Below are 24176 nucleotides of genomic sequence, written 5' to 3' on the forward strand. Positions count from 1 at the left end.
TAACAGGGTCTGACGTCCAGCTTTAATGGTGTGCTGAGACAGTAAAACAGTAATCAGACTCATGTGTTCTTCAGCGGGAGGATGGCAAAAGAGAGATGGAGGAGGAAATAGTGAAGGGAAGGCAACTGGATTTAGGTTCCACTGTGGGTGTGATTGCCACAGTGGCCTTAAGGAAAAAGGTCCACAGAGTAGGATCACTTTGAAGTGTCATGTGTCCTGCCTTTGGGTTCATGTATTTGTTTTCATTCTCTGCTCCGGTAGGATTTCAACCCAATGGGGAGCCACTGTGAGGCGGATATTCCACCACCTTGAAGTCCTTTTATTGGGGGCCTTATACGAGTGCTTTTCTCCATGAATTTCAAGTGCATGGTCCTGTTTTTATTATGGGCCCCTTCACTTTTGTCTTTCAGCTGACCACTGTGCACTGTTGATCCATGTGAAACTCATGCACATCTCATTGCAGATTTATGATTTCCAGGTTTCCGTGTTATTGCTCTAACTTTGTTTCATGTTATTATTGCTTTGCTTGCCTCTCATCTCTGAAGCAGGCTATATTTTGCTGCCACTTTCACTTCAGCTCATTCATTCATCTCTGGTTAGATGGATTTCTTATGAGTTTCTAGAAAGCAAAATAGTAGACGGCAGGCTTTTGAAAACACATCTGAAGGCTATTTGACAGTTTTATTATACACTGACACTTCCACAGAGATCACAGAAGTATAACCCGCGTTCCTTACAATTTGCTGTGGAGACTGTTTCCAGCAGCACTGCTAGCGTTTAGGCTGAAATATCAACACCTTTCCAGTGGAAGCTGGCTAACTCTGCTCCATTTGGCTGGGTGACATCACTCTGTGTCCCTCTGCCAGCACTAACAAGACCAGGTGTGTGCTAAGAAGATTTCAGAGTTCATTTGATTTAGCATCCATTCCCTTGCAGTATAAGTACAAACCCTTTAATAGCTTCTGACAGATTGATCTGTGTATTACAGCTCTATGTAGTGAATTTGCTGAGTTAGAGGTACTAAAAGTGTCTGGTGTATTTGTTATGATAAAAGGGCTGTATGGATTTTCAATCTGGGCAGATTTAAAGCCGCATGAGTCCCCCTGTAGAGTCTTGGATGCAGTGAGTAGAAAACTTTGCCATCTAATTTTATATCAGCATCTAAAGGTGCAACAGCATGAGCTTATAATAGAGCCAGATCTAGAAATGGAAAAGTGCAGCTTTGTATTGTTTCTGCCATTCACCCAGTAACGTCAACCAAAGTCCTGCTGTTAAAGCTACTGCACCATAGACATTGGCTGTGACTCCTGCCCAGTGCAGTTATCGACTTTCCCTTACCTTGGATTAGATAATGTATGCCTCTGACGGGGCACTGAATCTAGGTCAGCCCTATAAGTGAGCTCCGCTTTCTCCACTTTTCCAACCTGCTATCCCAAGCCAAGCAAGTATTTTCCGTCGCCCTGGCTTGATGATATAGTTTGTGTTGTGGTCGTTGTTTCAGTTGGTACAGTAGTTTATACTGTCGGCTGTTTTTTGGGGTGTTTGAAGTGGGTGCAGTGTGTGGTAAATCAGCAAGGTGGCCCACTGATTCAGTTCTCTTGAATAATACTATTTACTAACACAGATGCAGGAAAACAAAAGCTTTCTTAGAAAATGATTGTTAAAGTTTAATAATTTTTTGTCCTCACTCTTTGTGAAGCTATTTTATTTGTCTTTTTTATGAGAGTTTGCCAGGGGGAGATGGTGGCTCAGGAGAAGAGAATAGTGCAGGGAGAAACTCGGAGAGAAAATGGAAAAAGCAATTTCCTGCCAAAGTTAGTGGTTCAGAGAGGTTGGTTCATTATAATGGCTTAATGGATCCTCCAGGATGCCTCCTCAGTTTACACTATATTGGAGAGATGTTAACCAAAGCTAAGCTAGCAGGCTTGTTGGTCAGTTCAGTTGCTCTGTATTCAGCGGTTTAAACTTTGCCTTTTAAAGGGCGACGTAGGAAAGGAAAAATAATTTGCAGACGCTTCTGGAAATATCATAATTATTGTGCTAAGCGTGTTGCCCTCAGTTCTGTGTTGACAATTTCTCTATGTGGATACCATCAGCTTTTAACGTCTCTCTTCTAAGGGTAGATTAGCATTTGTGAATTACGGTTTGCCACATGAACTCCAGGAATGTCTGTCTGCTGTGAAAAGATCGACTTACAGCATCCCTCCATCTCCCCAAAGACCCCCTGGCACCACCTATGTACAGTATGTTTTGTGTCTCTGCTGCTTCACCGGGCTTATATAGGCAGGGCGGGGTTAGAGGAATTTCAGACAAAACCTTAACTTTCACTTACAAGACAAGACATTTTTTTCCAAAAGTCACTTGTTGGCAAGAATGATTCAAAGTTTGACAAAGCTTCACAGAGAGACTGGAAAGTGACAGGGGTATTCCTGCAGGTGATGTTTGATGGCTTCACTGAAAGCCCACAAAGGCTGAACACACAGATTAAACGGGTCTGGCCTTCAGCGTGGCATGATAGATGGGCAGGATGTCTGCTCAACCTTCACATGGAAAAAACGTATTAATACAATACTGTCTGTCCTTCCTGTCTTTAGGCTGGAAGTAAGCTGATCTCAGGGTAAACCTCAGCAGGGACTCAGTGTTCAGATCAGCTAAATCTCCTTTATCTGGAGTTGACTCAAGAAACAGAGAGCAATCTGCAAAATTATACAAGGCTAACCCTCCAGGTTCACATTAATAATTCACCTTACATCTGTCCATTACCAGCCATTTCATTTTCTACAAATTCACTTTTCCAAGTTTGTGTGTTTTTCTGTCTGACCAGATACAGCATTCTGTACCATCTTTACAATGTCACTATACAATTTCACTACACTGTGTTTATGTGCTAAAAGAGAAATCATATCCTTCCTCGTTACTAAAACAGATTCTGAAGTATGATTTTACTAACCCAAAGTATAGCAACCATGGCCATTTGTCTTCAGAAAAACAACTGTAATCTCCACATTTAGACTTTTTTCTTTTCATCACTTTTTGTTTAACTAATTCTTTTAGCATTTGTCACTGAGCTGATCAGTTCTGAAAGTCATTATTAGTTAATATAGGACATCATCTAGTCTACAGTTCAGGGCCACTTTTCTTTGTTTCGTAATGCTGTAAATTCTTTCACTGAAAACTATCTCCTGTGCTTTCTCTCTGTCTTTGGAGTTTTCCAGTTTTAATACTATAAATAGCAAATGTGTTTTGTGTTTCCTGTTTGCTTAAATAAGCAAGTTCTTCCATAAAAAAACACCAAAAGGAGAAAAAAAAAGAAATCTGGTGAGCAGCATTTGTTTCCACAACTATGTCAGTCTGCTGTCGCCTAAAACCCTCAGAACTAGTTTTCAGCCTTATCTCCTTAACTGCTTTAAATGACATTTTATGCCTGTGATTAAATCTGTTAATTTGTTGTAATTTAACATAGAGTAATACACCAATTCATGATTTTTCCACTTAACTGAATTAGATGTGAAAGCTAACACCAGTTTAGTTTAGTATTACACAATATCTTCAGACGTTTATTTCCCCTATCCCAACTTTCTTGGAAGGTCAGTGTTGACCTGCTGCTAATCCTCAAACTCCAAGTTTCCCAATTTGGTATGTGCAGTTTCAGCAGGAACATGTTTCCTTGTGCAAGAGAGGAAAAACACTATAATTCATGTCAATGAACCACCAAAGACATTATACAGAAAACTCGCCAACTGTTAAATGTCTTTTTTAAGCCGAAGTTGCAGCAGCAGATGGAAGACACATTATGCACTCAGAGCAATCCTCATCCTTCACATTCTTTCAGCCCAGTGTAGGAAGTAAAAATGACCATCTTTAGAAATTAACCTTAGCCTATATTTTCAGATAGCATTATTTCCTTGCATCTTGTCACAGAGGCATATGGGGATAAAAAACAGGCATGGTGATGGTATTTAAGTTACAGTAATGGCTCTAATAATAGTGTACAGAAATCTATGTCTGGAGCCAAAAAAGGTATGTCTCCCTCTCACTTAAGAATTGACCATTGAGTTAAACCAGCATTTTAAGGGGTGGGTTCAGGCACTCAAGGACTGCTGTGTCTCCCAACTCGGTGGAGAATAGAGAGCACACAAGCTGTGGGTTACAGCTTCGTTCAGACCATGAGGGGATCCTTTCAGAGACTGGGAGGGAGTGAAGGTTGTTCCTTAGGTCAGCATTAGCTCTTAAAAGTCGTTTTGTGCCATTTCTTGCCCCTCACCCCTCCTTGTACCAGAGCCACCGAGGTAATTGAAATCCAGTGTTTTATGAAAACTGGAAGTGTGTGTATTGGGCTGGATGCCTTTCCCTTGTGCTTTGATACATGATCTACTGTTAATAAATACAGAAGCTGGAAATGAATGGGGTTTTCTCCTGCTTTACTCAACAGTGGTGTCGAGTATCTGCAGGACTGCTGAGCTCCTGCATTCCTCATCATTTCGGGCCATGAAAAAAAAAAAAACGACTCATGCTGCTGAGTCTGTGTTTCACATGTTCATGGAAGATGTGGTCGAACTCTTTTGTGAGGAGTTATTCCACTGCACAAAACAGTGTGGATTTCAACTTTAATCAAGTCGAGCCTGCTTAAGTTAATTATACATTTTTGCGGATATCTGGTCATTAACAAGTGTGTCAGTCACACTGTATTAAACATGCCAATGCTAAGGAATCAAACTTGATTGATCGCATTCATAGATTGTAGCGTTGTTTTATGGGTTTTTCCTGTACCTTAGGAAAAGAGCAGAGTTCCATAAATCTAGTTACTTTGTTGCAGCTGCGAATCTGTTGTTGATTACAGTAAAAATGAAGCATGGCTCTTAAAACTGATAGAGTTTCCAGATGGTAGATACTGTATGAGAGAGAAAGAGCTTAGAAATACTGTCTGTGCTTATTGTATGTCTACATTGTGCATCTGCTCTTGAAGGGGTATAATATATACTGTAGGTTAAGTGAGACTATGAAGACAGCCTGGAAGGAGCATCTGTTTACATAAATAATATAGAAATGTGTCTCTCTGTAGCTATTTTCATCTTGAATTTCTGTATTTACATAAAATAATCTAACCTAAATTAATGAGACATCATCTTTATCTTACATTTTTTAATATATTGTTTAAAGTTAAAAGAATGTGCCCCCTTTAAAAATTGTTTATTTAGTTATTGTTGGCGATGAGGAAGTTGATACCACTCTCATCCATGTCTGTTCAGTATTAATCTACAATGAGTACCAGGTTAGCTTATGTTAGCACAGTGACTGGAAATGGAAAAACAGATAGCTGGTTTTGTCCAGCTGTAAGAAAAAGTCCAACTACCAGCACCTGTATATTTAACGTTAGTCCTACTGTGTTCAATCCTTACCAAAACTAAAATGTAAACATAAAAAAGTAACAAATGCATAGAAATGCAGATTCCAGGAAATAAAAAGATTTTTTGCTAGGTCTTTACTGCTACCGCTTTTAGTTGCTAGTTGTTTTGGGGTCTTTCAGTTTTGTCTTCAGTAACTGCCGTGCTGGGTTGAGATCAGATGACTGACGGACATTGAAAAATATCAAGTTTCTTTGCCTTGTGAAACTCTTTGGTTGCTTTTGCAGTATAGTTTTGGGTCATTAACCATTTGAGTAGCATGTGTAGCCACTGTAGTATATCAGATCTTCAGTCAATAATAGTGACGCGGTTCCACTGGGGGCTGCAAAGTGCCCATGCCGTAACCTTGCCTCCACCATGTTTAATAGGGGATGCGTCATGCTTTGGATCGTGAGCTGTTTCAAGCCTTCAGCTTACATTTCTCTTCCAATCATTCTATTACGTTAATCATGGTTCCATCAGTCCAGAGATGTTTTCTGGCGATGTCTGATCTGGCCGACTTGTTCTTGAGGGTAACTGTGGTTTGCACCTTGTTGTAAACACTTTGCAGTTACATTCATGAAATGTCTCTTGATTGAGTATTCTTGACTTGGTTTGATGTTGTGACATTGCTTTTATTAACCATGAAAATGTGATCATGCACTTTGTTGGCCAGTGTTGCTGAGTTTTTTAAGGAATGTATCAGATTGTTGATTTAACCACCACTACATTTTTGCCATTTTTCTTGTAGACTTTTTTTTAGCCTAATGATGGTCTCCCTCACTTGCACACACATCTCTTTGGGACTCATTTGTTATGAAATAGCAATGGAGTAGGGCTTGCCTGCTTGGGGGGACAGCGGTCCTAGTATGATAGTGAAAAAAGGCAAAACTACAAAAACTCTCTTTGTCCAAAAAAAATATTAAGCTAACTGTAGGTAGGTTTCGGTGCAGCTTGTCAGGATTTGTCAACCAGCACAAACCAACTGCTGTCTTTAGCTTTATATGTGAAAGACAGAATTTGGGTATTTTAGACTGTCTAAATTAGATCATTGTTTTTGTTCAAACAAGGCCATTATTGGCACCAAGCAGACATTTAACTTGATATGAGCAGTCTTATTTATACCTTATTTATACCTCAGCAGGCTGCTGCAGGAAAAAAACGTTATTACAACTTGTTCTCTCCGTAACATTCAGTTTTTCTTGGTCCTTGTAGTAAAATACAACACTGTAGTTAAGACAAACCATCCAGTTTCCATCTTTCCGAGGCTGTGACATTTGAGGTTGATGTCTGTGGTCACGATCCTATGGTGCGATGGTGTTATATGAGATTCCCACTAGAGTCTTGTGGTTTTAGCTATTGTCTTATGCAAACGCTGACCCTAAAATGGTGGTGGGGGGTTACAGAACTCAAATCTGCTCAAACGCTTTAAAACCTTTTTGATTTACTCTGGATGTTGACTAAATTGCTATAATCGTATTATTGAATAATGTTTAGCAAAGTGTATTGCAAGTCAGCATTTGGACATATTTGTTTTTCTTGTTTGTGGTTGAAACTTTGGAGTAGCTTTCCAGGGTTTTTAGCTTTTTATAGCAAGGCATAGAGATATGGAGGAAAGCAGGTTGTTATGCAGACCGATCAAAAAAAAAACCAAGAGATAATGATACACAAGATGCACAGATGAAAACAAAGGTGTTGCTTTGCAATGTAAGTCTGAGCTCTGTGCCGTGGCAGCCTAGACAGTGGGTGGATCAGAATCTGACACATGCACATGCACATGCAAGTGTACCTGCCCAAACCCTCACATAGAAGTTTCCAGACACAAGAGGTATGCTTCTTTCATGTATTTCTTCCACATCTGTACAGATAATTAGAAGTGAAGAAGACACTGCGTGTTACTCTGTTATGAATCTTATTTCTGTTATCTGCAATTTCACTTTTAAACAACTGAGTCTTATCCTTAACTTTCTCATTGTTCAACTTCACCGTCTGTAATTAAAATCACTGTAGTCTGAGAATTTAATTCCCGAGGGTTCTAGGTCATACAGGGGTAAAATGAAGGTCAACATATTCAGAAAACCACGTAAACTTACCAGTATGATTTCATTGAAATCTTAGTCACCATGTAATTCTGCAAGATTGCTGTCTTGGCAGCGGGAGACTCACAAAACAGCTGCTTCTTTTGTAATGACCTCAGTAAAAGGTTTATGTCACTGGGAAGAGTGTACAAATGATAACCCTGTCAAGTATGATGTTGATATTATCCAAAATCTTAGAATCAAATTCACCTCCCAGCCCTATGGAAAAAAATAGTCCAGAGGAATTATCATAAGATGACACACATGTATCAATTATAGGTGGGTTTCATTTTTAAATCTAATAGAGTTTTTTCACCACATGGTTCCTGACAGCTGTATTTGTGTAATTTTGTGTTGCCTATACACAAATGCTACGGAGCAGTGAATGAGTGCATGCGATGAAAGATGTGGAGCAGTTTTTTCTTTCCCCACATTTCGTATAATTGCAAGCTCTCTGATATAAACCTGCCAAGGCCAGGAAATCAGCACTTACGTAATGTGTGTTTTCATTTTAAGGTTACTTTTATTGCTGCCTTTGAGGTTCAGTGAACTCAGCCTAAGCACCTGCCATGTAAAGGGATGGTTGAAAAATACAGACAAAGCCACCCAAGCCATCAGTAACAATGTGTATTCACTCAGGTCGTTTAAACTGACGCCGTGTCTTTGCACCATATTTAGATTCAGACTTGCAGCCCAACGGTCACATTTAAAGTACATTCACACACTTTATCCTTGTGGGTGCTTTTGTTGCTGTCAGTTGTCACTTCCCTAAAGTGAACCTGATATTTCTCCCCAGCTGCAAAGTAAGTGTGAACATGGCAGTTTGCAAATGTAAAGATTTTTTTCGTCCTTTGAGTAGATTATAGAGATTTTTCTCCTGCCAAGCTGACCTTTCTGTATAATGGTTGATTTAGTTTAATGTGCAATTCATGTAATTGATCTTGCCCTTCCCTGTTCATTAAACTCGGCACATCAGACTTATTTAAATGCTTTCAGTGACTTAATGAAGTATTGCAACATTTTCCTGTCATTATTTTGACACTAATTACAGTGAAATCCGCAGTTATGTTTAAAATACGGTAGAAATTTGTGATCTTCTAACAAGCTTTCAACTCCACAAAATAGGATCAACATATTAAGTCCATCTCAATGTTGTAGATGCCACTTTGTGCTTTTTTGTGGTTTGCTTTCTCAGCCTGATTTATTGACATGGGGTTTTTGCTCAAGCCAAAGCTTTGGTGAGCACATTACATGGATTGTTACATCCCTGAGCACAGGCCAGCTCAGTGTTCAGAGCCAACCAATATCCGCCTATCTAGACCCACCCTTACTTTATGCAGAACAGGCCCATAGCCCATCATGTTTTTGTTGTATAGCTAGGCAAGTTAAGCAATTAAATAAATCACCCTTGATATGAATCACAGAGATTGCACGTGTAAGTGACCAAGAGGCTTGGAAAGATTTTCTCGGTTATTGCTTCCGCAGAGAAAGCCAGTGGAAGTATTAGTCTGTCAGCAGGACATCTGTTGTTTTTCTAAATTCCAGTTTAATTTAGTGGACGAAGTCATATGGCTAGGGAGTCAATCCGATTCACTTTATGTAAGTCATCAGAGTTTGCAGTTGCCAGCATCAAGCAGATATTGATTATGTAATCATAACAACTAGGGATGCACCAACATAGGTGATCAATGTCAGAGGCCCATATTTATTTATTTATGTGTCATATCAATGTTTAAATGGCATTGGATGAAGAGTGAAACACTTTCTTTAAGTTTTCATGACATAGAATTAAGAACAAACAACAAAACAAACAAAAGTATTAGTATCAGCGTGACTCACTGCTACTTCATTATGTACACCTGTTCACCTATTCAGTCAAATGGCAGCAGCTTAGTGCACTTTGGTATGTAGACATGATTAAGATTAAGTTCAAACTGTGCATCAGAATGGAGAAGAAAGGTGATATAAGTGGTTTTGAATGTGCCAGATGGGCTGTTCTGAGTATTTCATAAACTACAGATCTACTGGGATCTTCCCACACAACTATTTATAGGATTTAAAGAGAATATATCCAGTGAGCAGCAGTTATCTGGTCAAAAACATCTTACCTAAAATCAGAAGTCAGAGGAGAATGGCCAAATTGCTTTGAGCTGATAGGAAGACAACAGTGACTCAAATAATCACTTGGTAGAACCAAGCTATGCAGAAGAGCTTCTCTGATGCTCAGCATGTTGAATCTTGAAGCAGATCGACTACAACAGCAGCAGATGACCACACCGCTGCCACTCACTTCAGCCTCACTATGGACTCACCAAAATTGAATAATAGAAGACTGAAACAACATTGCCTGGGCCATGAGTGATGAGTCCAGTTGGATTGTACGGTCAGAATTTGATGTAAACAACATGAAAGCATGGCTCCATCTGTATAAAAAAAAATGTATAGGAGAGGTTTGAACCAGCTGTGAAATGGAACACTGCCATTGTCTTTATGGGTTGTCCAGACAGCTGTCAGCCATATTGGGTTCCTGTTACCACAACAAAGTGTGTGTGACAGTTTTTTTTTCCATCCTTGTCAATCAAGTCTCTCATTGAGAAGCGAGACACAGTCCTAATATATAAATATACATATGTATTTTTAATGTTTTAATATGCAGAGAGGAAACGTTTGGTTTAGCAAAGACTTCAAATGATCTCTTTAGTGTATGAGGGGAGATGATAAATAAAAATGACGTTTACTTTTTTCTTAAAAGCATAAAACTTGATATAGCTGTACAGTGTAACAGAAATTGAGCCTTAAAAAACACAATTACTTGCCATGGCATTCATTTTAGTTTCTAGCATAATAAAATGTGTTTTGCATTCTTGAGGAGTTCTTGAGTGCTTCACAGGTCTCTTCTGTGATTGCAGCAACACCAAACTTAACTTCAGTCAATCTGGTGTGGAATAATTTACAAAGGCAGAATAATAGGTGGAACAAATAACCCACCTAAGAAACACTGGTGCAGCACCTTAAAAGAGCCCTGCATCAAAAAGGACAATGATGGATTCAAATACTTGAAGTGACATCAAATACGCAGTCCCCAAAGATTGGGACTGGATTTGCTCAAGCAATTGGAGACCAGTATGGTCAGCTCTGTCTGAATGTAATTTTACATGACACCATTTCCCAACAACAGCCATCTAAGAATCCTGCAACATTCTTGAGATAAACCCAACAGTCCAGCAATCTCTGCGACAATTGCAGGCAAAAAAACCTCAGTTTAAAAGGGAGAAATTTCAGGTCGAAACAGGCACAGAGAAAAAAGAAGAAAGAAAAGAAAATCAAGCCGGACCAACTTTGAACTCTTTTGGCTTTGGATATGCAAGGTTTTCTCTTTGGATGACACAGGGATACAAAATTCACGGTTCGGTTCGGTTCGATACTTTGGTGTCACGGTTCGATATTTTTTCGATACAAAAAAATGTTCATACCTTTTTAATTTGTCATTTATTAAAATTATAAATATATATTTTAACTCAAAAGTACAGTTTTTAAATTTAATGTTGCTGAAACAACAAAATAATAAAAAATAAATAAATAAATCTTTCTCGATCAGAGAGTTTATTACAGAGAAATGGTTCTTTCCAAAATAAAAGCTATACTATACGCTTCTTCTGGGCTATATTCTCAGCAGCATGTGAAACATAGCAGATCCCCATGAGGAGAATCATGTGCTAACGGCTGTCTAAATGACTCGGGTAAAGTTTGTAGCATGCGTGCTTGTTGTTTTTGTCTGCTTCCACTTGTCTTTGCACTAGGATGATGTCGGGGTAAATGTGCAGTCATATTCATTGTGTTCCCACTAGTGCTGTCAGCGTTAATCTCGTAAAAATGACTTTAACATCATAACACGGCAAATCTCTGTTAACGAGTTACCATGGATCGCCCCGTGCGTGGGGCTGGACGGCGTCAACACGTTAACAAGCTAACTGCGCTAACGCACTAGTTCCCACCAATTGAGCATTGCATGGCACATCCGACATACTGTTATACTTTTTTCCATGACGCGCTTACCTTCAGGGTCATACTTCACATGAAAACCAAGATAGTTCCAAACGCCAGATCTGAATGAGGGTGGGGGAGGTTCAATTTTGGGTAGCGTTGAAGCAGTTGCCAAGTTGCAATGAGCTTAGCTTCTGTCTTGCTAGCTTGCGCTGCGCTCAGTGGATCTGCGCTCGACAGTACAGCCTAGACGGAGTAGTCGAATGCAGATCCACTGAGCTCAGCATCATCAGAAGAAAAGTTGATAAAAAAAAAAAAAAAAATTGTATTGTTCAATACATATGCGTACCGAACCGAAAGCACTGTATCGAACGGTTCAATATCGATACGAGTATTGTTGCACCCCTAGTATATATGTATGTATCCTACACACCTTGCATGGATAGAAATCCTATGATTACAGCATCTCGGACTGTAATGCATCTGTTTTCTGAACTGCTTATCTGTCTAGGGGATAGACCCTTTCCCAACTTACATTAGATGAGTGGCAGGGTAAACCCTTACCAGCCAATCACAGGACTAACACAACCACACACATTCGCACCTACAGCTAATCTAGCATGCATGTCTTTGAACTGTGGAACATTGTTGAAAGTAGCCAAAGAAAGCCCACATTGTCACAGGAATAACTATTAAATAAAAATGACCAAGGAAATGACCAAGATTATCATCAGGTTCGGTGAGGTGAGTTGGAAGTGCTGATCATTAACAACCTCCCATTGCGCCACCCTGACTGTAATCACTGACTTTCAAAACACAGCTTTGGCTAGGAGATATGATGCAAACCTGGAGTTTATAGCATGCCACTGCTAGTTTTAGGATCCATTTTTAAAATGAGCATTATTTTTTACTTTCTTCTCTCCAACTGAGGCATCTGTCATAAAGATGTAATAGCAATGCTGTCATACCCAGGAGAATGAAGTCAAATCAGCTGCAACCCTGCAAATGGATATCTTGGCTTGTAGGATCACTTCAGCAGTTTCCTGCCCACTGATTTCATGACTGATCCCGATGGAACGTAGGTCAAACAAGACCTCGTCATGGGTTGAGCCACAGCCAAGCAGTGTGTCCTCTGATGTTCTTGGTCCTGCCCTTAGTGATAGATTTCTGTTGGCAACACAATAAAATGCATCATATTCGTGTTCATTTGTAGCTGTGATTGGAGATATTTTATCCAGCTGAGGTTTAATGAGTAAAACAAAGAGGAAGTGATTAACGGGAATGTACAAATGGCATCTGTCTTCTTCTTTCATCTCTCTTTCTGGAGGCTTATTCTGTCTACTTTTTCTGGTGCAAGTCTTATCAAAGGCTCAACTTCATGAGGAAAGTTCAAGAGCAATTGCAGACCTCTGAAAACTGTTGAATTCCTTAAAGTTAACTTTAGGCTACGCTGATTTCTTGCTATCCAATTCATTGTTTGAAATGCAATTTACAACCTCTGTATGTTTCCATAGGTTGGTGGTTTGTCAGCACTGCAGAGGAGCAGGGCTGGGTCCCTGCTACCTATCTCAACTCTCACAGTGGCACACGGGATGACTTGGAGCTGGGTGCCTCTAAAGTTGGGGAAGGTAAGTAACTGCAAACGCTTCAGTCTTTGCCCACCCACACACGTTTGCACATGTAAACACAACCTCACCCACTCCACTGTACCCACACACAGAAACCACTTTTGCCCTCAATCCTCAGTCTTTGATCCGTGACAAAATAAAAATAAAAAACCTCACCGCTGCTGGTCTACGCTAACAACTGAGGCTGGGCCGGGTGAGCATGTTACTCTGTCTGCTTGCCATCATAAGCACATCAGAACAGAGTGTAGATTCAGACCTGGGTAAACATTAAGGAGGAGGGCCAAGAGAGACCAGACCTCAATGTTTCAAAGGATGTGCTGTGCAGTGCTGCACTGTACAAGAAAGATACAGTGCAGTATTAAGTGATACGCCCGCCGTGTAGTGTAGCTCATGAAAGAGGCGTGTGTTTTCATTGAATAAAAATGAATATTTCTGGAGTCATGCTCTTTAAATCATGGTTATCGTTAAAGAAAGAAAGCTCTGACATGACTCACGCTATTTCATGTCCGCTTACCATTGAAGATGATGGATGTTAAGTTTCGTGAGCTTACTGGAGCCAGAGAAGGATCCAAAACAGTCGTAACATACACACCTATGAAGAGTTTGGTTTGCCAGAAATGTGAAACTGACGTGTGAAGCTGCAGACAGCATCCAACTGCCTTGATGGCCCTTTCAGATACAGTTATCAAGCCATCTACGAGCGACTAATGCTGTCTCACTCCCCAAGCATTTTCAACGTTAGTGGAGAGAGCACTTTAATCATAGACCAGAAGAGCTCAATTAGTGTCAGATGCGCAAACTTTGATCATTTTGGCAGGTATTGCAGCAACTGCAGGATATTTGTTAAGATATATGCAACATTGTGTTAGAGAAAACCCAAAAAACTGGAGGTACGGAAATAATTAAGTTGCATATTACACTTCCAAACAAACATCAAGATTTTCCAGCACTCTGGCCAAACATCTTTTTGCTGCACAACTGGTGTAACAATGGGACTCAGAATCCCTGCGGTGTTGTATATCTTATGACTCAGTGGTGGAAGAAGAGAGTGAACACACAAGGCTAGTCAGTATTAATGTTTTGCATTATGTTAAATAAGTTAAAATGCCCTTTTCTCCTCTCAGAATACAACAAATGGATAACACACAGGCGCATAGCTATATGCAAACCATGCACTCCTATCTCCTTTTTTGGAGTTATCTCTTTACTGAGTTAACCAGTAGGGGGTTTAGGAAGGACAGTCTGTCAGTGTAATTAATGTTTATGTGTCTCATGAGTCTTAGAAATGGCATGAACCTCTTAAAACAACTCTTTATCAGTTCTGCGGTCTTCAGCCGATTGTGCACAACCACATAGTCACTTTGACCCCTCCCCAAGAAAACAACAACATATTTTTCAAAAATTGGTTTTCTGATTCTGATAATGATAGTTGTTGAAAGCTCAGACATCTTCTGATTTGAGTTTACCCACTGATGGAAGCGTAAACAAACCCTCATCCTCCTTGTTTTGGTAGTAGAAAATAAGAGGAAAATAATGATACTGCCAGCACTGACACAAATGATAGTCATGTATTTCTGGGAGTGCAGCTATTTACCTTAGTCCAATATATCTGCCTACCAGTATCACTAAACACATTATTTTTGCTTTGTTTAGCATGTGCAAACAGTAAGGTGTGGAACAATAATGTGTGACTTTATGAAGACGTTTTGTGCCGAATTATTTCTTTCCTCTGAGGAAACTGGTGGGGAAAATAGACTGGCATATAGCCACCAGTAAAATGGCAAACTGATGTACTTTGGTTTTTGTGAACATTAAAGAAGTAAAATAAAATGTATTAACTGGTTAGATGCTGAGTCTTTGTGTAAAGTTTAGCTGCTTTGTGTGTATGATTCAGACTTGAAATCTTTTATAACCAAATGTTATTACTGTCTCTTTAAAATTTCTATATAAAAAGGATCTTGTTTAATGTCTGAACTGTTGGAATCATTTCCATTTTAGCCATCTTATATTTAAAATACAAGGAAATATGGACCCTTCTAGGTACACATCTCTAACCAGCTCCTTTAAGGCAATATGCGTCCCACATGCTCAAACCTAATGGGGGGGGGGGCTCTGTGATAACAACATGCTAATTACAAGCCACAGAGGAGATGTCTTGGTTTTTAACATTTCTTTTGTAACCTCCATCCACTCATGCTAACTGTCCACCATGTTTTGCGTTGTGGTCGTGTTTTAGTGTCCTCCATGTAGCTAATAATGGATCCATGTCATTTGTGTGTTGTGTGTTTGTGTAACATTTGTGCTTGCTCTTCATGTCTCCGTGTTTGTTTGATCCTTCCTTGTCATCTGGTCGCCGTGTGTGTGTGTGTGTCAGTTACTAAGCGACACAAGGCTCATCTGAAGAGGCTGGACCGGAGATGGACGTTGGGGGGTGTCATCAGCAGGCAGCAGAGCCGAGGTGAACTGAGAAACATGCTGCATCGCCTCCCTCCTTCCTTCCCTCCCTTCTCTTTTTGTTACTGTTGTCCTCACCCCATCTCATTTATTGTCTCTTATCACATGACTCAACTTTTATCACATGCACATATTTGTTCAGGCTTGCATTCTGCATTGTCCTCCAGCAAATGCAGTTATCACGAGCCACAATCCACAACTAACCACTAACTGACGTTAATATGAAACGGGCCTGGAAAGCAAAGGTGAAATCAGCAACTTTATATACACTAATTATTGATGCTAAGCTCAAATTATGCTACAAAATTGCTCCGCGTAAGCGTTTTTATTAAAATTATACTCCGCATGCCAAAGCCAATCGTCTCCAAATCACAGAGGAAAAAAAAACAAAAAACTACCCACTCATCTGAAAGTAGTTGCGTAATAGACTTAGGAATGCCTTATGCTGCAGTTTAGAGCCATATTTTACGTTTTATGAGCAAATGAAGCGTGTATGTAGATCTGTAATAAGTGTGTGTTCTGTCAAAGTGTGGTACAAACAGACATTTCTCTCCTGGTTTGCTGCAGATAGCAACCAGTATTGACTGATAAACAAAGAGTCTTATTAATCTTCCACTTAGTTTGCGAGCAAACTTGCACATTCTTACCGCAGCCAGGGGTTTTCTTCACAAGAGATGCATTTGGATGGCTGACAGAGGAGCACGGATAGGCTATTGAGTTCAGCCCAAACTTTGCACTTGGCAGTGCATGCTGCTCTCTAGAGTGGAGAGAGAGTAGTTTCCACCCCATGACTGAAATTCAGCTTTGCGTTTTGTTTTGTTTTTTTGCTGACTCCACATGAACACTTTATAACACCGATGCATGTTGTGGTTACTATAACATCTGATTCAGAATTTCCCTTCATTGGATATTGTTGAAGACTGTTTGAAAGAAGTTGGTAAGAGGCAAACGATTTAGCAGCCCCTACACAAAGTGGCCGGAAGAACCAGGGAAAAGGAAAATAAAGCATTCAGAAAATATCCTGTACCCAACGAGTTTGAAAGGACTTACTATCCCACAGCCATTTAAGCTGCCTACACAACCTTGGAAATGGGTGGAGAAAAGGAAAACAGAATAATTTGTTACCACAGTGTTGATTCCTGTGAACCAGCTGAGAAGACGGCATACAGAACAGCACTTTTTTTATGTGCTCCTCTCTTTTTTTATGAGCACACCTCTTCTCCTTGTGTTCCCTGTGTTTAGACAGGAATTGCCATAATGACAGGAAATGATGACTTGGCTCTGGCCCTCGGCCTCATGGGAATGCATAAATCAGCGTGGTGCCTCTGCTTTCTGTTATGTGCTGAGTTAGGAGATACTCCCTGTCGAAAGGACAAGGACACTAGTCCTTAAGACACTAGTTTGACCCATGTGCTGTAGTTTCCCATTGTCATGTTATAGAACTAATTACGTTCTGTCAGTGGAGCTGAAAATGACCACAAGGTTTTTATTCTTGGCTCTATTTGAGTGGAGCTGCATGATTCACAGTTCATAATTATGCTTATGTGATTTATACTGCACTTTTTCACTGCCTGAAACATTTTGTCTCACTTTGGGCAAAAACTTTCTTCTGATTGGCTGTCCCTCTAAAACAGAAGGTTTGAAAGAGGAGGCTTCTGTGCTGAGATGGCCCCGCTTAGTGTATCTGCTTTCACTTATTTTCATACAGAACCAAGACTAAAATATACGTTCACATGCCAATAAAGCATTTTAGAATATTATTTTGCCAACACTGGCTGCAAGCAGAATATTTCTTCAAGGGCTTTGCAATAAATAAATAAAAACTATATTCTTAGATTTAGCTGGAGCTAATAGGAGCTTCATGCAATCTGAGGGGTTAAATCAAGCAGGTCAGTTGTTTTTTTGTTTCGTTTTTTTTAAGTTGGCCTTTCTGTGTGCCTCATTTTCTCTTTCCACAAACTGTTTCTCTGCATTGCTATTAGGATTTGTTTTATCTGAACTTGGGCATTATTCTTCTTACAGAGATATATTCCTTCACTTACATGAAAGCACTGCTATCACGTGTGCATAATCACTGTGTATATTTAGTGCTATTTTAAGCAATGCGAACCTATCCTGCACCACCAGGGTGCCCCACTGCTCCTTTTTTGTGCTGGGAATCAGACTGAAACTCATAATCCATTACCAGTGATAATGATGCAAACATTCCAAGTTACAATGGGTTTTATTGCTGTGTGAGACATTGCTAAACAGTTGCTAACACTGCAGCACATCTGTGTACGTTAACGACATGAATTAATTATGTCCTTTAGTTATTTCTTAGGTTGATAAAGAAAAATTTATAGACAAATCTCACGTGCCATTTGAGCCATACTCACACATCTGCCTGAAAGCACATCCAGTCTGTTTCATCTCACAGGTCTGGTGTATCTCAGGGTAATCTATCATTATATATTGCTTCATAATTTAATGTGTCATCTCATTACTGAAGTGTAGTCATAAAAATACAAGTCTATAAAAAGATTTATAGATTATACAGTTTTCTGTCTTGTTTTTTGTTTCCATTAAATATTTTGTTTTCGGAGATCTCGTTGCTGTCAAAATCTGAACTCATTCTCTTTTGCAGAAGAGAAGTACATAACAGTGCAGCCCTACTCGAGCCAAGGGAAAGATGAAATTGCTTTTGAGAAAGGTGTCACTGTGGAGGTGATTCAGAAGAATCTGGAAGGCTGGTGGTTTATCAGGTACAGTACAGCTCTCCTTACTTGCTTCTGACATTTTTTTTTTTCATTCTACACAATTTTATCATTTTCTCCTCCAACTTACTTCACAGGTACCAAGATAAGGAGGGCTGGGCTCCAGCGTCTTACCTCAAAAAGATGAAGGATGACTTCTCTCCCCGTAAGAAGACTGTGACAGGCCCAGTGGAGATCATAGGAAACATCATGGAGATCAGCAACCTCCTTAACAAGAAAGCTTTAAGTGAGAAGGATGTGCAGACTGAAGGTGTCCCAGAGAGTCCACAGGTCGCCAGGAGGGAGATAAGCTTGCCAATCCCCTGCGCTGACGCCAGCCCTGTTAATGCCCCACAGGATGGAAACAGCAAAGCAGAGCCTGCTTCACCCGCTATAGCCAGAATTGCCCCACATCGGGTAGAAATTGGTTAGTCATGCCCCTGACATTTTTTGTCATAGTGACTTGAATATTTTCAAATGTGGGCAGATATCTTTTGAATCTATGATATATTGACGTAAAGCAAATTCATTAAATGTAACCAAACCATGTGTGATTTTTCTGTTATTTTCTCACAGGTTCTCCCATTCTCAGGCAAAAACCTCCTCCTCGGAGAGATGCAACCCTGGTAAGAGTGATGATATTTCAGTCATCCATCTATCCCTCTATACATGTAATTATTATTTTTGGTTGATAAAGGTCAGAAAGCGTGAAAAAATGGTGTTAATAATAAATGTATACAACTTGTAAGCAATTATGAATGATTTTGATCATTGTTGAAGAACAAACTGGTAAATCTTTACTTAAAAAGACACATCACAGGGAAAATGTTACTGCATTCATCTCTAGGTAATGAGTGTGCATGGGACTTTGTTACTCGTGACTTTTCCTTCATACAGACATTTACCAACATACAACAATGTGTAATTGAAGAAGTATTCACATTGTTTAATTTAATGTCCTGTTCATCTACCAGCATATTTTAATTTTTAAAGATAAAAGTACCCATTCTGATAAAAACAAACAAACAAACAAACAAAAAACTCCAACCCTTATGAAAGTGACACTGATTCAATATGTAAGCACTCTGTAGAGCAGCGGACCCCGACCTTTTATGCGCCACGGACCAGCCATACAACAAAATAAAACAGTCCCGGTACCAAAAAAAGGAGATTTATTCATAACACATGGGAAAAGACCCAGGAAAACCGTGTTAACGATAAAAACAATAAAAAATACCGATATAAAGCCCTGAAAACCATAAATTTGACACCCGAGCCTCAACTCTGTTACCAAACGACTCACGGACCGGTACCAGTCCGTGGCCCGGGGGTTGGGGACTGCTGCTGTCGAGGATAATGTGTACTGCTGGAAACACTGTATTATTTATTATTATTATACATTTAAATTAAGTGGAGAAAAAAACTACTATTAGCGTCTTATATGTAGGGGTTTGAATATAAACTAGAAATGAAATTTTTTAATCACTGACAATAAATCTAATAGAACCCATTTTGTATTCATGTAGGGATTTCAGTTGCCCTCTCCTCCAGAGCCCCCTACAGTTGAAGCAGAGTATTACACCATTGCAGATTTCCAGTCCTGTATATCTGATGGCATCAGTTTCAACGGAGGACAAAAAGCTGAGGTAAGCGCTCTTTATTTTAAGGCACAAGATTACCACAAACATCAGTCACATATCTCTTGCTCAATAGCTCAATAACACCTCTGAAATTAAAATGTGTAAAATGGCTTCAAATAAAGACAAAAATATACTTTTTTTTTCTTTGGAAATGTGTTTTAGGTCATTGAGAAAAACTCTGGTGGCTGGTGGTATGTCCAGATAGGAGAAAAGGAGGGGTGGGCTCCCTGCTCCTACATTGACAAACGTAAAAAACCCAACCTGAATCGTAGAACAAGCACTTTGTGCCGCCCAAAAATTCCACCTCCAGCTCCACCTGTCAAGAAACAGGACTCGGTGGAGACTGCACCCCCCAGCAGCCCTGGGTCTGAGGCCCCAGAATCTCCTGTGTCTCCTGGTAAGCCTGTCTATGAAGAGCCAGAATATGATGTCCCTGCCATTGGCGATCTGGACCTGGAGTCTGAGTTTGAGTTTCTGAGAGGAGAAAGTTCCTTGGTTGATGGAAAGAATGAGGACACTTCCTCAGAGAAGGGCTCTCACATGTCTTCAAAGCCTTCACCAGCCTCATCACTCCACAGTGCCTCCTTCAAGATGGGTGAGTCATTTGAAGATGGCCACGAGGCAGAGGGAGAGGCCGAAGGTGAGGAAGAATGTATCTATGAGAATGATGGCTTTCGACCATTCAGGGAGACCCCAGAGAGGCAGTGCAGCAGGGACTCCAATTCCTCCAAGACAAATGTCTTGTCACAAAATGACAAGACTGCACACCCAACATCTGGTGGACGGAAACCTGCAGGTAATAAGCTCAAGATTGACTTGAATGGGAGCTCATTTTCAACCAAAACTGATGAGGCATCCAGTCCAAAATCTGCCTCCACTGAGTCCACCCCAGATCTGTCTAGACCTAAGAAAGACCAGGAGGAAAGCAAGCCATCCTCATCCACCAAATCTTCCTCTAAGCTAAGGCCAGTGGTGAGGCCCAAACCACAGCTAGCAAAGAGTTCCAGTGCAGAGAAGATGGACATCAGCACATTAAGAAGGCAATTACGGCCAACGGGACAGCTGAAGAATGGTACCAAAGCTAAAGGTGAGGACTTGGAGACTGCTTCAGTTATCTCCTCTGAGGACTCCTTCTCATCTCAGAGCACATCAGATCTCTCCTCCATCTATTCTAAAGGCAGCCGAGGAGACTCTGACCTGGAAGGTTGTAGCCTGTACCGCACCACAGACCCGTACGAGAAAGTCCAAGAGTCTGAGCTTAGCTTTCCTGGTGGAGTGGAGGTGGAGGTGCTGGAGAAGCAGGAAAGTGGCTGGTGGTATATTCGCTGGGGAGATGCAGAGGGTTGGGCTCCAACTTATTACCTGGAACCTGTCAGGCCACAGGATGACACGGCAGGATCCGAATCCGATGGCACTCCGACTAAACCTGGAAGCCTTAGCAAGTCCAACAGTCTGGAGAAGAATGAACAAAGGGTGCGCGCATTGAATAATATTAACCAAAACCTAAAGAAGGTCACTCCACCCATCCCCTCCAAGCCTCCAGGTGGTCTCTCCAAACCTACGGGTTTGTTTGGCGCGTTCAAGCAGAACAGCATCAAGCAGCAGCAGGTTGTCAGACCGCAATCTGTCTTCATCTCAGCCCCCATCAGAGACGGTCCCAGCCCTGTTGGCTCTCTCAGGAGAAATGAGTCTCTCAACTCAACAGATCACCCACGCGCCAGCCCCACAGTGCGGCGCAATGCCTCCTTTGGCACTGTGCCACGCAGTTTGGCACCAAATAACATAGCACTGCCAAGCAGGAACAGATCTGGTACTGGCAGCTCTGAATCCCTTGGTGTCAGCTCTCAGAAGAATGCCCTTCCTGTATCTACAGTGAAACCCAAGCCCCACATCATCCATAACAACCTCAGAGAGGTTTATATCTCCATAGCAGACTACCCCGGTGATGAGGAGACGATGGGATTTCCTGAGGGGACGAGTCTGGAGGTTCTTGAAAAAAACCCCAATGGGTGGTGGTACTGCAAAGTTCTGGACAATGGCAGACCAAGGAAAGGATGGGTGCCCTCAAATTACCTCGAGAAAAAGCACTAGCACTCGTGTATGGAGCTGGCAGAACTCTGGACATGCGTGTAAAGACTACTCTAACAGACTTATTTTGTAAAAAAAAAAAAGAAAAAAAGCTAACTCCTGGACATTAAATCCGGATTGAATTCCGGTACCTTTGCCAAAGCGAGCACCCCCATCAAATTTTAACTTTGTAATGAAACAATGCATCTGGTAATATGAATCTACATGATAGAGTGCCTAAGACTTTGCATCAGGAACAATATATCGGGACTTAACTACAACCAAAGACAACACCAGAGAGTGGAAGAGTGAGTTAACGATATTCTCCAGTGGTTACCTTTAACTTGAAATAAGACGTCATTTTGTGTCTGCTCCTCGAACCCCTTTCTGTTAGTTTTTAACATAATTTTATTAAACACATTTTAAGAACTTAAAGCTTACTGCATGTTTGAAATGATTCATTATACTGACGATGCCTTGAGCTGTTGAAATTAAACCTTTTTTTAATTGTTATTTTTTACAGTATTTCCTAAAGAAAATCTCTGTTGTTGCCAAAGCTGCTTTGTGTTAGTAAAATTTTGGTGCTGCATGTTTTTTTTATATCTCTTTATACTGTATGTCACCTTCATGTGAAATATTTTATCCATTTAATTATGTAATTTTGTCCTCATGAAATAATTTGCAAGCATTTTCTCTCCCTTAAAGTTCAAAACAGTTACAGCAGAGCTCCCTTAACTTTTTTTTTTAATTTCAGAGGCAAAAGCTCAGTGAAAATGTTGTAAATTCATTACTTAATAATTATGTTAATACATGTTTTATTATTACAAAGGCAAAAGTCATTTAAACTTTTCTAAAATGAACTGCTCTATTAATTATAATAACATTTTGAATTTCTGCTGGGCAGTAAATTTGACAGTATTCCTTTTTTGGGGGGACGCTCACCTTCTCACTTTTGTTTGATGTTAACTGTTTGATCAGTGATGATAACTAAAGTGCCAAAAGAATTACTTTAATAAATGCACTTTTGAACATTCATTTGTTCTTTCATCTGTTTTTTTAAATTTAATTTAATTTTAAAATTTTACCTGTACTTGCTGTTTTCCTACTTCCATGGTTCCCAACATACATATAAAAAGAACATGGCAGCATGGAACTATTTTCTTTGGACGGATGAAACTAAACATATCAACACAAACACCTCATACCAATTGCCAATTATGGTGGTGGAGGGGAAATGAGTTGGTTTATTTTGCTGCCATAGGACCCAGGCACCTGATCCCTGAGTCTATTGTGAACTCCTCTGAATACCAAAGTATTCCAGAGTCAAATGTGATGCCAAGCTTGGCCAAAATTGAGTCATAAACAGGACAGTTTACTTTTTTCAGCCATTCTGTTGTAGAATGGAAAGAAAAGAAAAGAATCAAGATGTTGCAGTGGACCTTTCAAAGTCCAGACCAGAATTTAAATAAAATTATATGCTGGGACATATATAAATTTTTCAAAGAACTAAAGAAGGGTGGGCCAAATTTGTTCATCAGCACTTTGAAAGATTGCTAAACTCATACATAAAAAGGATCCTTTCAAGTTATTGCTGCTAAAAACTGTTCTAAAGTTCTTTGAAAACGGTCTTTTTCACAAAACTGCATTATTGAACAGCATTAATTATGTAAAATGGGATGTACATATAGAATTCTGATACTCCTTAAATGCTGCTAAAATGCTTCATTTTTAATATTTTCTGTCTCATTTTTTTAGGACCTATCAAGGAAGAAAAAATAACGAGTCATCTTTCACACATTTAAAAAACTGATATTGTTGTAAAAGTGATAAACCAAAATGAGATTATTCCTGTCTGCGTTGCAGGTGTGTTTAGGGGCACTTCTTTATTGTGAGTGAATGTGATCATTATCATCTGAGCAGATTGAGAGCTAGAAGGGCACACTAAGAGGACATCCTCTCCCAAGGCCAATACCTTGTTTCACAAAAGCATTTTGATTCGGCACCCACTCACAAAAGTTTTTTTCTCTTAATACAGCTCTCCACCAAGTTTCATGAAATTCTGGTGGGTAGTTTTTTTTGTATAATCCTGTTAACAGTTGACAGAAAGTATGATGAAATTCATTACCAGCCATAATCACTGGCAATAGGATACCCCTCAGTTCTCTTTCCACCTTTAACTTTGTAAAAGATCTCAGTATTGGATGTG

General features: G+C 40.0%; 1 protein-coding gene across 2 annotated transcripts in view; it reads left to right on the forward strand.

The window, feature by feature from the left end:
* The window catches only part of LOC113034806 (SH3 and PX domain-containing protein 2A-like), a 61702-nt gene extending 38697 nt beyond the window's left edge, over positions 1-23005 (forward strand). Inside the window, exons 8-14 of one of the 2 annotated variants that reach the window (XM_026189864.1) lie at positions 12961-13074; positions 15449-15532; positions 18155-18272; positions 18362-18690; positions 18840-18889; positions 19790-19909; positions 20066-23005. In XM_026189864.1, the coding sequence (XP_026045649.1) occupies positions 12961-13074; positions 15449-15532; positions 18155-18272; positions 18362-18690; positions 18840-18889; positions 19790-19909; positions 20066-21994 (2744 nt within the window). In that variant the 3' untranslated portion in view covers positions 21995-23005. The remainder of the gene's footprint in view (positions 1-12960; positions 13075-15448; positions 15533-18154; positions 18273-18361; positions 18691-18839; positions 18890-19789; positions 19910-20065) is intronic. The other variant, XM_026189865.1, reaches the window with a different exon arrangement.
* Positions 23006-24176: the final 1171 nt, after the last annotated feature.

Source organism: Astatotilapia calliptera, chromosome 13, assembly GCF_900246225.1.
Source record: "Astatotilapia calliptera chromosome 13, fAstCal1.2, whole genome shotgun sequence".
NCBI classification, from domain to species: Eukaryota; Metazoa; Chordata; class Actinopteri; order Cichliformes; family Cichlidae; genus Astatotilapia; species Astatotilapia calliptera.